Here is a 14,875-nt window from a genome sequence, read left to right as displayed (position 1 = left end):
TTTAATTTTGTGACATTTAAGATCACTGAACGTATAAAAAGTCTGAATAAATATACTAAAATAAAACAACAGTGTTTCGAAGCCCTCTAACGTTCACCAGCCGATCACTGAAATCGTTGTTCAACCTACTTTTAGTAACGTTATAGCCACCCGATACAAATAATATCATATAACCAAACTCAAGGCCAAAACTAGGTAAAACAATAACAAAATAATGGGAATGATCACGCAGGCCAGTAATCTTCTACACGTATTACAGGCCTACTTAGAAAAGTATCTTGAACGAGTTTCCCAACCAAAGCCTGTCACAGCAATTAATTCCTCGACTGAATCCAAAAAAAAGAGCAACGATGATTTACAAATAATTGTCGAAAAATCCAATACAGATGAGAACTATAATATTACAAAAATGAAGAGATGGTTTTTATTGATAGCCAGGAAATATTATGCATTAATGGAAAACAAGCTTTTAATGTTTTGTGTTGTCGCTTGCTCATTTATTTGTGTTATCCAGTTCCTATTCTTTATAATTTACTGGACAGACATAGTACCTCGAAAGACACAAAGGGCAATAGATAACCGAAATTACGACTATCTAACAACCCATTTAGGAGAGCAGTGCGTCCCGTATGAGAAAATTCTTGACCAATGTGTTCTGTAGGCAATCTTTGCTCTTTTACATCCGTAGTTTTTTCATGTTCCTTTCATATAATAAAAAAAGCGTATTCTTTTAGGTGAGATACAATGAAAAAAAAAATCTGAACATATTATCATTAAAGGTTAAGGTAAAGCCAAACGAGCTAAGCAACAATAATGAGTCAACAGGAGCCCTATGAGTGGGCTAAACACCTATTGGACACTAAGTACATCGAAAAATACAACATTCAGAACTCAAACACACTGTCTTCACCACCTGGATTTGAAGGCAATGCCTCCAAAGGAAATATCACAAAAAAACAGCAAGATGCCACTTCCCAGACTAGTTCTTTGGCTCAAAAAAACCAAATAACAATTTTACAAGCACAGAAAGCATGGCAAATTGCGTTGCAACCAGCCAAGTCTATTCCAATGAATATTTTCATGTCGTATATGTCTGGTACATCCTTACAAATAATTCCTATAATGACTGCCCTCATGTTACTCTCTGGACCCATTAAGGCAATTCTATCGACAAGAAGTGCATTTAAACCAGTGTTGGGTAATAAAGAAACACAGAGTCAAGTGCAAACTGCTATGTTCATGTATATCGCTTTCCAAGGTGTTTTAATGTATATTGGGTATAGAAAACTGAATTCAATGGGCCTCATCCCTAACGCTAAGGGTGATTGGCTATCTTGGGAACGAGATGTTTGTTATAATAAAGGATTAAAATGGTTTTCTGACTGAGACCGTATATACTTATACAAAAATATCTATACTTTTTCATATGTGACTATTGTTTTACACTCTTATCCTCATCCTTTTGGAATTTGGATTCATAAAGCTGCTGAACATTATATTTACGATATTTGGTCTTATAGTCCCCATCAACTACACACATGCCGATATTGCTCTTGAAACATTCCACTAGAATCAATTTATCATAGTTCTTCAAGTCTACAGTATGATTAAACTCAGAACCTTCTTTATTGACTAACTTGACAACTTGGTTAATGATGTCCATTCTTTCGATTGTATTGAAATTTCTTCTTGTTACTTCTACAGCAAATTTGTAGTCTTTTTTAACTTTTGAAGGTTCATGAAAGTGTGGCCCAATAACTAAATTGGCCAATTTGATTAGTTGTTCCATTTTCGCATTACAAGAATACGTAATTGGTGTCAACTTCTGAACATATCTAGTACGTTTAACCATATTTTTAGGATCCGCTAAGTCTTTCATGATACTTAGCACAAATTCTTCCGGAACAATTGGCTTTCTTGTTTTACAAAATGTCACACATTCACAGTTCAAATCTATAAAGGCCAAGGGGTCTTTTTTCTTTGTTTCTCCAGAAGGCGAATCTTTACTTGAGTCTTCACCTTTGATTTCTTGTAATTCCTTTTTTATCTGGTCTTCAATTGATAGATCTTCATCCTTTTCGTCGTTTTCACTTTCCTCTTCTCCATCCTTGATATCTCCATAGAGTTCTTGAAACTTTTCTTCAAATAAAAGCTGTAACTCTTGAGCGGCCTGGCGTTCATGTCTTCTAGAGCATGTAGCATATATTCCAGACGTACCAGGATCTAAGAACCCGGAAGATACTTTAAACTATCGCTTTAATTGTTAGTACTTAAAGAACTATGGTTCGTGTGCAAAAAGACATACTTTCTTCCTCTTTTGGGAATCTGCATTCCCATTATTACGATTACGTTTTTCACCCATGACTGCGGTATTTCTTTACAGTGATTATATGATACTTTTTCAATAAATGGTAGACTTTTGAGGTGTCTATTTAGTAGATGTGAAAAAAAAAAGAGGTATTCAATGGTGAGGAAAATTTTTATGTGAAGTGAACTTTTTCGATACTAAAATCAAAAAACTCAAGACTGTCCGAAGTTCTTTTCTATATACGTACAAATGATTATACTGAGATAATATCTAAATTTCTAACGTCTATTGAAAAATTTTGCTATCCTGCTCGTATTGGAGTCAATGACACTCGCTGATTCAGAGTTGAATATACTGCTGCTATCCATAACGCTATTATCATCACCGTTAGCTCCATCCACAGAGGAGACGAAGTGCTGAATTTTGCTCAATAAAAGAGCGGCATCTTCCTGTCTAATTCTTGAATATTTTCTTAATCTTATTTCTGGTTCATTATAGTCTTTTCCCTGAGCCTTTAGTAACTCTATACACTGCTTCAATTCCATAAATGTAGCTTCTAGCGATTTAATATTATTTTCAAATAACGTTGGAGCGTCAACGCCGTTGGCATTTGGAAATGTGGGTGTCGAAGGTGTCATTGGCGACTGGTATCCATTACTGTCTATAGTACCTGGTGTAGAGGGGAATATCCTAGGAATAATGCTCTCTAAATAATTGATGTCAACTTCAAAATTTATTATGCTCTCATGTGTAATTATACTTGGTGTGTCATGCAATAATAGATCCATGAATTGTCTCGTTAAGGAGTCAAACTCACGGAAAATCAATAACGTTTGAACGCTATATGGTAAATTTTGTAGTGTGCTGGCAAACATCATTTCTAAGAATTGTGCCAGATCAATGATGGAAATATCTGGGTCTTGCCTTACCTCCCTTATTTTCCAGTCAATTTCAATAGTTTCAAGAATATCTGATATCTTAGAATCGATCAATTCAATTAGCTTTGTTTCAGCCAGCTTCCTGCTTTCAGCAAGATATTTTATCGAAGATAATCGTATTTCCATATCCGGGTTTTGTAAAATATTCTCTCTTGTCATGAAATTACTAAATTCTTTCGCTGCTATGATGAAATAGTCTAAATTGATTAAGATTTGTGCAATTTCTTCTCTCGAGGTGCTTTCAAGTTTAGAGCGGATTTTTTTATTCACAATGTTATTAAATATATCGTCCATTGTTTTTACTAGGATATTATTCAAAGTGTGTAATTCATGACGATAAAATATGGATAGGAATGCGGTTATTTTAGAATACGTTTTCTTAGCCAGTGTACATGTCATTGGGTATAATGGAGAAAAAGGTAAAGTCACAGAAAACGGTTCTCCGTTTGTTGAATCTGGTGGGTGAAGATGTTCGTCCTCCTTCATCCAACAAATCTTTAAAACTTTCTCATATAATGCCTTGTCATTGATGGATAAAGGCATAAAATCATCGTCATTTAACAAGATTTGAAATTCATTCTTAAAGGCACTCAAGGAAACAGAACAGAATTTCTCGAAAATTGAAACCAAAATTTTATATAGAGGTTCGATGTTCAATTTAAAATTTTCTAAAATGGCAACATAAATACAAAGAAAATCTTTTAATTTAATCATATCTTCTTCTGTTTTTAGCCTTTCATCGATGAAATAATTCAAATACGGTGACAATCTATTCATGAGTCCATCCCAAAATTCATTTGTAGAATTATAGTTATTATCAACAAGGATAAATTCGGTAGCTTTATTTAAATTAATATCATACAATAAGAAACCGAGAATTTTCAAAAAATAATCCTGCAAAAAGGATAAACTCAAACTTTGTGTGAAAGAATCATCCGTCGAGATATCATGCGCAGCTGCACCAGCAGTAGTACCTGTACCTCGTAATAACGAATCCATTTGATATGCAGCTGTTTTATTCTTCTTCCATATCAACGGGTACATTAGTTTTGTCTTCCTCAGTTCATATTCTTTATTAAACTCGCCGGAGAGGGTGCTCAATTCGTTTAAGTTTTGGAAAATCATTATAGAATCGTGGAAGTCATCTAATTGGAAAAATTCACCGAAGTTCAGCTTTACTAGAGAAGATTCATCTCTCATGGAAATCTCAACAGGCGAATTAAATTTAAAGTTTATCAACTTCATTTTAGATCTAGTTTCAAGCCATTGCGGAAGTAATTCATTCTCGTAAATTGCCACGAATTCTTGCCCCACCTTTATCAAATTCTTTCCTAAATTTAAATTCAGAGAGTTCCTAATCAAATTTATACACTCATCCTTGGTAACTTTCTGTAAAAATGGTATAGAATTGTAAATTTCAATTAAAAATTGGAAATTGTAATTCTTGAATTCTTGTAGATACAATTTCTCCAAACTATCCAAGTTTTGTAAGACTTTGAAAAACTTTCTTTCAGTAATCAACTCTTGACATTTGCTAGATAATTCTAAGATCCTAACAACCTTAGTGATCAAAATTGTGGCTTCTGAAATTTTCAATGAAATTTTTTTGTTATTAACATACATTTGTTTCTTGACAATTAATTCATTTGCTGACTCACTTAATTTCGTTTGAAATTTGGAAATTTCGCTGGATAGAGTATCTTGTACCATACCTTGGATGTTTGCGATTTCATCTATAGATGTTTCCAGTTTATCATTCATTTGAGAGTCTTGTAATAACTGCAATTCCAGACCTTGAAAGTTATCCTCAATCGAGTTTTCCAATTCATCAATCACGGGATCCAATTGGTTTTTATCAAGTGCACTTCTTAGAAAGGGTACCCATTTATCAAATGATAAAGGATCTAAATCAAATACATCGTTTTGTCCCAGCGTAGGATCGTGTTTCACTGTATCTGTACTTTCATTGTTGGGAACAGTCCTTTCTGTCCATGATGAATTGTTTCCGGATGCAGTAGCCAGCAGAACCTGTTGAAAATCTTTTGAAAGCAATGGCTGGCCTTCTTGGTCCATTATTAACAACTAATTCGCTACAACTCCTCAGCAATGTCTTTTTGCTACCGTTTCAACGCTCGTTAAAGGTATTGATTATCCTTTTTATTATTACGTTTTTCTGGAAGAATAATGCGGAAAAGTAAAAGCGAATAAAAAAATTATCGTATCTTTATTAAGCATTCTTGTGTGGAAAAATTGTATATAAGTAATATATATACGCGCATATATGTCTATTGTAAAATTAATGTTGTTGATTAGTAAAGGTTAGTTCCGTTTTCAATTACACAACCAGGAGCATTCTTTGGTCTTTCTTGCAAAGAACCAAGCTCCCAGATAGTTTCGCCTTCTTCAGTCAATGAATCACAGACAGCCTTGACGTTTTCTCTCTTGACAATCAAGACCATACCAACACCCATATTGAAAGTCCTTAGAATGTCATCGTGTGGAACATTACCTGCTTGACCGAACCATTTAAAAACACGGGGTACTTCCCAGGTGGACATATCAACGCGGGCTTGTAAGTGGTCTGGAATGGCTCTTGGGATATTCTCCACTAGACCACCACCTGTTATGTGTGCCAAACCTAATAGCAGTCTTTGTCTAATTGATGGCAATAATTGCTTAACGTAAATTTTTGTTGGTTCAAGAATACCTTCACCTAACGTCTTAGATTCATCCCATGGACAAGGAGCATCCCATGGTAATGCGACATGTTGAATAATTTTTCTAACCAAAGAGAAACCATTAGAATGAACACCACTAGAGGCAAGGCCCAGTAGAACATCTCCTGCGGCCATTTCGTTTATCTTGGGCAGAATATCTTGTCTTAATACGGCACCAACAGCGGTACCGTTAGTATCGTAGTGACCAGGTGGGTACATACCGGGCATTTCCGAAGTTTCACCACCCACAAGGGCACAACCACTTTGAATACACCCATTAGCAACACCGGACACGAAATCAGAGGCGATTTGGATGTCAAGAGCACCGGTAGCAAAGTAGTCCAAAAAGAATAAAGGCTCAGCGCCTTGTACCACCAAATCATTAACATTCATGGCTACCAGATCAATACCGACGGTGTTATGAATCCCGGTTTCTTGGGCAATGATCAACTTAGTACCGACACCATCAGTAGCACCTACTAGTAAGGTATTTTCGTTTTGACGGAAACCAGCTTGAGCCAAATCAAATAAACCACCAAATCCACCAATGTCGGAGTCCGCACCTGGTCTCCTTGTGGATCTAACCATTTCTTTGATGGTTTGTACGAGGTTGTTACCATTGTCAACGGAGACACCAGAGTCTGCATAGGTGATGGCGACTTTTGATGATTCTGAGTTTTGGAACGCACGGTATGCGATGTCCTTTCTGTAGTAAGCATTTTGGAAATGGACGCATTTGACGGCTTCGTATACTGTATCTACTGCTGTCCTCAAGTCCTGGGCAGTGGAGGTCACAGAAAGAACTCTACCACCATTAGTCAATAGAGAATCAGTAGCAGGGTCGTATTTGGTACCTGCTTGGAAGATTTGTGTATGTGGAGGCAATTTATCGGTATTCAAAGTAATTTTGTCACCCTTGGCGTATGATTCAGGATATCCACCTGCAGCCACTACGACAGTAACGGCAGATCTTGTGTCATCAATACCTATATTGACGGAATCCAAACGGTGTTCAGCAGCAGCCAAAAACACTTGCGCCAAATCAGTTTGGTCATCAAGCAAACTCAAAACAGCCTGTGTCTCTGGGTCACCGAATCTAACGTTATATTCTAGCACTTCAGGAACGAGTTGATTTGCCTTAGGATCCTTTACCAAAATCATCCCAGTGAAAAGTACACCGACAAATGGCATACCATCACGTCTCATCCCGTCAATTGTAGGCTTCACAATCTGTGAATCTATAGTCTTCAATAGAGATGGTGTGGCCACAGGGGCAGGGGCATAGGCACCCATCCCACCGGTGTTTAAGCCCTTGTCGCCGTCAAAGATCCTCTTGTGATCTTGTGCAACGGGAAGATTGAAATGAGAGTAACCATCAACAATGGTTAGTAAAGAGATTTCATCACCTTCCAAGAATTGTTCTATCACAACTTGCTTGCCCGCTTCTTCACCGAATTGCTTGGTGACCATTATGTCCTTAATAGCTTGGACGGACTCGTCGATGCTGGATGGGATAATAACACCTTTGCCAGCAGCGATCCCGTCGGCCTTAATGACAAAAGCTTTGTCTGGATGAGCTTGTAAGAATGAAATAGCCTCTTCTGGGTCAGTGAAAACATCATAAGACGCAGTTGGAATATTGTGCTTTGACATAAACCTCTTGGAGAAGGCCTTGGATGCCTCCAACTGAGCGGCTTTGACGGAAGGTCCAAAAACAGGAATACCAACGTTATGGAACACGGAGGTGATGCCGTTGACTAGAGGCAATTCTGGACCAGGAACGACCAAATTGATCTTATGTTCCACAGCCATCGACTGCAAACGAGCAAAGTTGGCGACATCTGGTGTAATGTCCCAGTTTACCACACGGGAACGATCCATGGTTGCGGTTCCTCCATTACCTGGAGCGACATAGATCTTACCCACGGTGGGTGATTGAGCCAGCTTGGTGACAAGAACGTGTTCTCTTGCACCGTTTCCTAAGACGAGAATATTGAGCATTGTGAGAGGAGGGGAGAATGGTTCTCTTGAGCTAGAATTAAGAAAGTAATAAGAAATAACTGCGCTACTAGTGGTAGCTCCTAAGACAGTTAACAGCGGTTGCACTTGCCTCTGAACATAGTTTAAATACCAAGTTCAAGCCCATCGCACATTCATTATTGCTGTTATTACCAGGACACGAGTCAGTCGGCACTTGTCACCATCGACGGGGCGAGTCAACTGAAAAAATGAAAAATTTTGAAAAAAAAAGCTACTGCCAATATTAGTCACGATATGAGCAGCAAACAGTTGCACACCGGAGGACTTTTTGTTGCCCAGGTAGTTATTTGAGCAGTCTAACTTCGAGTTTGTGGTCTCTGTCCCTGCGTGATATCGTAGCGATGCCTTAGTTAGTTTCTTGTTGTTTACTTGGATGTGGCGTTGTAAAAGGAGCGCACAAAAGGTGTGTTACTTCATTCGAGGCTCTTTCACCTGTGTATGGTTCCTTGTCGCAATTATATACTCAAGTCCCTGTGTCTTCTTTAACGTATGTCTCCGTGTCCATTTTCTTTTTGGTCAATAACGCATGGTGTATATTGCACAAACGGATATGTATAGTTTAAATTCTTTATTTAAATTGTGTGAGTATCGAATACTTTCTACAGCGCACTAGCTAAGAGCCCCAAAGAGCGATGCTACGTGTAACGACCTTGGCACTTCCACGTGCTTCTCCTCCCTCACAGATCCTCAGGAGGCAGTTGACCATATCTTCTTTGACAAGCTTCCAACCGACAACCAAGACACAAGTCGTGGTCATCGGCGCTGGACATGCAGGCTGCGAAGCTGCAGCTGCGTCATCCAGGACTGGTGCGCACACTACACTTATTACACCATCGTTAACAGATATTGGTAAGTGTTCCTGCAACCCCTCCATTGGTGGAGTAGGTAAGGGTATTCTCGTGAAGGAAATCGATGCTCTCGATGGGCTGATGGGCAAAGTCACTGATCTCGCTGGGATCCAGTTCAAGATGCTTAACAGAAGCAAGGGTCCTGCGGTGTGGGGGCCCAGGGCCCAGATAGACAGAGAGTTATATAAGACTTATATGCAGAGGGAGCTCCTTGACAAGAAAACACACCCAAACTTGTCCCTGCTTCAGAATAAGGTAGCTGACTTAATCCTGTACGATCCCGGAAATGGCTCCAAGGCCGTCAAAGGTGTGGTACTGGATGACGGTACCCAGGTTGGAGCAGACCAGGTCATAATCACTACGGGTACGTTTCTCAGTGCAGAAATTCACATCGGCGATAAGCGTATTCCAGCTGGAAGAATCGGCGAACAGCCAACATATGGGATCAGCAATACTCTACAAAATGAGGCAGGCTTCCAGTTAGGACGTTTGAAAACAGGCACTCCGGCCAGGTTGGCCAAGGAATCCATTGATTTCAGCGCTCTGGAGGTCCAGAAGGGCGATGACTTGCCCGTCCCCATGAGTTTTCTGAATGAAACGGTATCGGTTGAACCCACAAAACAACTGGATTGCTTTGGCACCCATACGACACCTCAGATGCACGACTTTTTGCGCAACAACTTGCATCAGTCCATTCACATTCAGGATACTACAGTCAAGGGCCCGCGCTACTGTCCCTCCATCGAGGCCAAGATTCTAAGGTTCCCTGATAGGCCTACCCATAAAATATGGCTGGAACCAGAAGGTTTCACCTCCAGCGTCATTTATCCGAACGGGATATCCAATTCCATGCCTGAGGATGTCCAGCTACAAATGATGAGGCTCATCCCCGGCATGGAGAATGTCAAGATCTTGCAGCCTGCATATGGTGTGGAATACGATTATGTGGACCCAAGGCAGCTAAAACCTAGTTTGGAAACGAAACTGGTGGATGGACTGTTCTTGGCCGGACAAATCAATGGTACTACGGGCTACGAAGAAGCCGCTGCGCAGGGAATCATCGCAGGTATCAACGCAGGATTACTATCGCGCCCACAACGAGAGCAATTGGTCCTGCAAAGATCCCAAGCATACATTGGCGTGCTCATTGACGATCTAATCAACAATGGTGTCATTGAACCATATAGAATGTTTACTTCCAGATCAGAATTCAGAATTAGCGTAAGAGCTGACAATGCAGATTTTAGACTGACGCCCATTGGTGCTCAACTGGGAATCATTTCTCCTGCTCGTCTAAGCCAATATTCCAGAGACCAGCGATTATATGATGAAACAATACGTGCGCTGCAAAATTTCAAGCTAAGCTCTCAAAAATGGTCTACTCTACTGCGGGCCAATATCGCACCACAGGCTGAAAACAGATCTGCATGGGAAATATTCAGATTCAAAGGTATGGATCTATATAAACTGTACGATTGTATTCCCGCCTTACCCATTGATGTCCCGGACATCCCAGTGCACGTTATCACCAAGATCAACATCCAAGGTAAATACGAACCTTACATTGTCAAACAGAACCAGTTTGTGAAGGCATTCCAAGCAGACGAAAATATGTTATTGCCGCAGGACTACGATTACTCTCAGTTGCCCACGCTTTCCACTGAATGCAAATTACTCTTGAATCGCGTACAGCCATTGACCATAGGCCAGGCAAGACGGATTCAAGGTATCACTGCAGCAGCCCTATTTGAACTCTACCGTGTGGCTCGGAATCCAGTCCCACCAGTCATGTAAATATCCTTTAGTCACCAGCTAATATATGTAAATAATCCATTGTATTTAACTTTGAACTTCGTTATTTAGGACTCTTACCCGGAAAATGTCTTGTATCGTTCTACTTATCCTCCCTTACAAGGGGACCTCGATGAACAAATAAAGCGATAGTGTTGTAAATGCTTGCAAAAGGGCAACTCATAGTCGTTTGTAATTTGGTTTACTGATCGCATCTGTATTTGGAAAAGCATTTTCTTTTTGAAAGAGGAAGAAGAAGGCCATGTCTGCAGACGAAACGGATGCGAAATTTCATCCTTTAGAAACAGACCTGCAATCTGAAGCAGCGGCAGAAGATTCACGCAGTCCCTCTCTCCGCGAGAAGCCTATTGAAATGTCCTTGGATATGGGTAAAGCGTCTTCCCCAAGAGGCGAAGATCAACAGGTTACAAATGAAGAAGATTTGTTTTTGTTTAACAGGTTGCGGGCATCTCAGAATAGAGTTATGGATTCTTTAGAACCACAACAACAGTCACAGTATACATCATCAGGCGCTAGTACGATTGAACAATCTACTGACTTTACCAGCTTCTCTGCGGCAACGACTTTACCTCCTCCTCCTCATCAGCAACAACAGCAGCAGCAATTAGTCGTACAGGCCCAGTACACCCAAAGTCAACCGAGCTTGCAAAACGATGTTTTAGGAACCACCATAGCAGAGCAACCGTTTTACGTTAATGCCAAACAATACTATCGAATTCTGAAAAGGCGATACGCTAGAGCTAAACTAGAGGAAAAGCTACGAATATCAAGAGAACGAAAGCCATACTTACACGAATCTCGACATAAACATGCGATGCGAAGACCTCGTGGTGAAGGTGGTAGATTCTTGACAGCCGCTGAGATCAAAGCCATGAAATTGAAGAAAAGTGGGGCTAACGATGATCCTGACGATAACCGTGAGGACAAAAAAATCACTACTAAAATAATACAAGAACAGCCGCATGCTACTTCCACCGTAGCAGCAGCAGACAAAAAAACATAATTTTGTAATATTCCAATGTTAATATTATTCCTAAAAAAGAATCAAAAGCGCCCTCTTATACTACGTGGTATTCATAAGGCCTATTTAATTTGAATCAATATGTATATGTACTTTTACCAATCTCTTTTTCGTTTCGTTAACAAACATATGTACTCCGTTGAAAAGGATACCATATTGCTTTCGTATTTAGGTGCTTTTCTTTTTTCATTTTTGCTTACTCTATCTACATATAAACAGCTATTCAAAAGAGCTCCATTTTCCATCTATATCTAATTTCTACGCCCGTATTAATTACCAATTAATAGTTGATTCAATTTTACTTGATTTTCCTGAGTCAATTGAGGCAAAATTGTATTTAAAAATGTATTTCCAGACATAGCATTGTATTTGTTTAGTGCTTCAGCAACGTATAATTTCACGCCATTGTTGACATCAATCTCAGGCAAAGGATCGAATGGTTTCTCGCTAATACTGACCAGCTTGCTGAAATGAGAACCAAACGTGGAGATTTCCTCCAAATTATCTAAGTCAACAAAATCGTTTTTCAAGTTTGCAATACTCTGTGATGATGCTGTCTCTATAATGGAATTCATTGTGCTTGAAATCAAAGTTGGATATTTGCTTTGGAAGATTTGGCCGTTTATAACCATGTTTAAAACACCGATTAATGCAATTTTACGATCTAGTAGATTACCAATAGTAGGTAACGTGGTAATAATGAAATTACTCCAAATTTGCTGAAAGAGCCCATCTTGCACCTCGTCAATAAATTGAATCAAAAAATCAGAGCCTAACTTATTAGATATCAAACCAAAAAATACCGTTAATTTCTTAACATATCTTTCTGTTTTAGAGTTCTGTAATCTTTGTAATAATAAAACTGCGATTTGTTTAACATATGGTCTTAAGCGATTCATGTCGATTAAAAGCATTATGTGCTCTAATAAGTCAAACCCATGGACTTCATAGGCTTTTGACGCAATCAATCTTTGAAAAATACCTAAAACAGGGACTAGATCGGGGAAGATAGATGAATCTGTCTTTATAAAACTCTTTAATAACCTTGTCACGGCAGGAATATTACCTTTCAACTCCCATACGTTTGGTGCTAATAAAGGTTGTGCCAACTGCTTGATGCTCTCCGGAATTGTTGCGGACTGCTCAACAACAAATGCAATGATTTGGAACACATACGGAATAAATTCTTGAATATCTTCGGAGAAAACGGTTAAAAATGTTGGCATCATAGAGTCTACAAGTAATGGTAAGTTTTGTCTTTGAGTATAGTTCAAGATGACACCAATAGATTCAAAAGTGTAATGGGTGAATCTTGGGTTTGATGGGTTCTTTGCCATTATGGTTACAATTTCAACAAATTGAGCCAACAACTGAGGAAATAAGGGTTGAATGGAATCTTCTGACGTCTGCAAGACCCTAAAGATTGATCTCATTAAAAATTCGTTTTCAGCTAATTTTTCGGGGGAGTTGCCATGCTTCAAGATTAATGCAATGAGATTTTTCAAAAGAATTTCGGTACTATTCGAAATATCTTCCTTATGAAAGATAAAAGCAGGCGACGTATTTGATTCTCTAATAGTTAAAATTTTTTCAATAGTAATGGCAGCATACGTATAAACAACATATTCATCTGTTTGTAAGAAAGTGGCCAAAATGGGCATTAGCTCAATCAGTTGAGCCTTGGTCAACTGATTCCTGAATGTGTAGATATATTTGATAGCGTCCACCCTCAAAATAATATGAGGGATATTGTTCGAAGTAAGATCCGGGGCAATTTCCCTTGTGAAAAAATCCACCACATCCAATAAAGTGTTTGTGGATGAAACACCAGCGTTGGTAATATTACCATTAATGGCCAATGCAGTAAATAGATAAATATAAAGATCCTTAAATTTCCAATTTTTGGATGGATCACTCATATATTGATCAACGAACCCTTTCATATGCGCCAAAAAAATATTTGTCACTAATGCTTCATTTTTCTCCTTCAACTCCTTTAAGAAATCAGTACATGCCCTTCTTCTAGTGTCGGTATCTGAACCTTCCAAATCTCTACGAATGTATTCAATCGGATCGTCTTCAAAAAGCTCAACATCTTCCTCACGTAGCGTAACATTTGGCAAAATGATTTGTTCTGTGATATTATTCATGGCAGATTCGTTGTTGAAAATTTCAAAGTATTTTGGGATACGAGTTACCGCAGTCAAAAATGACAAAGATTTGGATACTAGAATATCGTATTTTGGTTGGTTTGAAACTGAAGTCAAAAGATTCCAGGTAATTTGAATAAATTCATTGATCATAGGTCCAAAGACATCTTCATATCTTGTCGTGTATAATTGAACCAATTCCTGGATAGAAGACTTTACTTTTATTAGAACAGAAGCATGTTCAGTTTCATCAGGGTCTTCCAATAAAGGATTTGAATATGACAAATACTTATGGAATATACCCATACCTACCTGAATATTATCCTCAAAAAATTCCGGTATATCTTGGCAATTGAAATCGTAGTATAGTTTAATTAATACAAGCAATACGTCAAATAAAATATTTAGAACTGCCTTGTTATTTTCATTTGCTGCTATTTGTTCATCAACCGCTTTCAATAAGTTCAAAAATGGAGTGGTAAACACGTCAAGAACCAATTTAATCTCCAAAAAAAGTTCATCAGATCTAAATAAAGGTCTCCATCTTCTGAAAATAGAATGTGCCACGGTAAGAACGCCTTTATTTGTTACCATATCATCGTTACTCAATCTGGAAGCTAAATCACTTAAAAGTGTAGGCCACCTGTCAGGAAAATCAGAGTCTGCAATACTTGAAATCGCTTCCCCTATTTGGACCTGCAAATTGTTTGGCAAACTTATCATTAAAGGAACGATTTCCCTTTTGATCAGTTCTACATTGTTAGCGGGTAGTAAATGATTACCGTTTTCATCTACCCACTTCCGCCTAATAAAATTTTTGAAGAACAGAGCACCTGCTAATCGGGTAGATAGGGGCAGGTTTGTGGAAGCAATAACGTGTAATAAAGTTAAACCGAACCCATCTTGCGTCTCCAACTGCTTCAAATTTCTTTCAGAAGCTTTAGCGGTAGAAGCAACAACTGATTCGGCCAGAAATTTAGCTACGGTTTCCAAATCAGACATCCTACTATTTCTTCTTCTGCAATTGAGTAGCAATAACAG

General features: G+C 38.7%; 8 protein-coding genes across 8 annotated transcripts; 4 read left to right on the top strand and 4 right to left on the bottom strand.

The window, feature by feature from the left end:
* Positions 1 to 214: 214 nt before the first annotated feature.
* On the top strand, positions 215 to 661 carry SPAR_G00300 (uncharacterized protein; the record flags this gene model as incomplete). The annotated part of the gene is made up of 1 exon (XM_033910261.1): positions 215 to 661. The coding sequence occupies one exon, from the start codon at positions 215 to 217 to the stop codon at positions 659 to 661; it is 447 nt and encodes a 148-aa protein (XP_033766152.1).
* Positions 662 to 813: 152 nt separating this feature from the next.
* EMC4 (chaperone EMC4) lies at positions 814 to 1,386 on the top strand (the record flags this gene model as incomplete). Its single annotated transcript, XM_033910260.1, has 1 exon — positions 814 to 1,386. The coding sequence occupies one exon, from the start codon at positions 814 to 816 to the stop codon at positions 1,384 to 1,386; it is 573 nt and encodes a 190-aa protein (XP_033766151.1).
* A 46-nt stretch (positions 1,387 to 1,432) lies between these two features.
* TAN1 (putative tRNA acetyltransferase) lies at positions 1,433 to 2,362 on the bottom strand (the record flags this gene model as incomplete). The annotated part of the gene is made up of 2 exons (XM_033910259.1): positions 1,433 to 2,248; positions 2,306 to 2,362. 2 exons carry the CDS (start codon positions 2,360 to 2,362, stop codon positions 1,433 to 1,435), a joined length of 873 nt encoding a protein of 290 aa, XP_033766150.1.
* A 224-nt stretch (positions 2,363 to 2,586) lies between these two features.
* SEC15 (Rab GTPase-binding exocyst subunit SEC15) lies at positions 2,587 to 5,319 on the bottom strand (the record flags this gene model as incomplete). Its single annotated transcript, XM_033910258.1, has 1 exon — positions 2,587 to 5,319. One exon carries the CDS (start codon positions 5,317 to 5,319, stop codon positions 2,587 to 2,589), a length of 2,733 nt encoding a protein of 910 aa, XP_033766149.1.
* A 236-nt stretch (positions 5,320 to 5,555) lies between these two features.
* On the bottom strand, positions 5,556 to 7,964 carry ADE57 (bifunctional aminoimidazole ribotide synthase/glycinamide ribotide synthase; the record flags this gene model as incomplete). The annotated part of the gene is made up of 1 exon (XM_033910257.1): positions 5,556 to 7,964. The coding sequence occupies one exon, from the start codon at positions 7,962 to 7,964 to the stop codon at positions 5,556 to 5,558; it is 2,409 nt and encodes an 802-aa protein (XP_033766148.1).
* A 671-nt stretch (positions 7,965 to 8,635) lies between these two features.
* Positions 8,636 to 10,645, top strand: MTO1 (tRNA modification protein MTO1; the record flags this gene model as incomplete). The annotated part of the gene is made up of 1 exon (XM_033910256.1): positions 8,636 to 10,645. The coding sequence occupies one exon, from the start codon at positions 8,636 to 8,638 to the stop codon at positions 10,643 to 10,645; it is 2,010 nt and encodes a 669-aa protein (XP_033766147.1).
* Positions 10,646 to 10,904: 259 nt separating this feature from the next.
* Positions 10,905 to 11,666, top strand: HAP2 (transcription activator HAP2; the record flags this gene model as incomplete). Its single annotated transcript, XM_033910255.1, has 1 exon — positions 10,905 to 11,666. One exon carries the CDS (start codon positions 10,905 to 10,907, stop codon positions 11,664 to 11,666), a length of 762 nt encoding a protein of 253 aa, XP_033766146.1.
* Positions 11,667 to 11,953: 287 nt separating this feature from the next.
* CSE1 (importin-alpha export receptor) lies at positions 11,954 to 14,836 on the bottom strand (the record flags this gene model as incomplete). The annotated part of the gene is made up of 1 exon (XM_033910254.1): positions 11,954 to 14,836. One exon carries the CDS (start codon positions 14,834 to 14,836, stop codon positions 11,954 to 11,956), a length of 2,883 nt encoding a protein of 960 aa, XP_033766145.1.
* Between the last annotated feature and the right edge of the window lie 39 nt (positions 14,837 to 14,875).

The sequence above is a fragment of the Saccharomyces paradoxus genome, chromosome VII (assembly GCF_002079055.1).
Source record: "Saccharomyces paradoxus chromosome VII, complete sequence".
NCBI classification, from domain to species: Eukaryota; Fungi; Ascomycota; class Saccharomycetes; order Saccharomycetales; family Saccharomycetaceae; genus Saccharomyces; species Saccharomyces paradoxus.
This window is presented reverse-complemented; position numbering and strand designations above follow the sequence as displayed.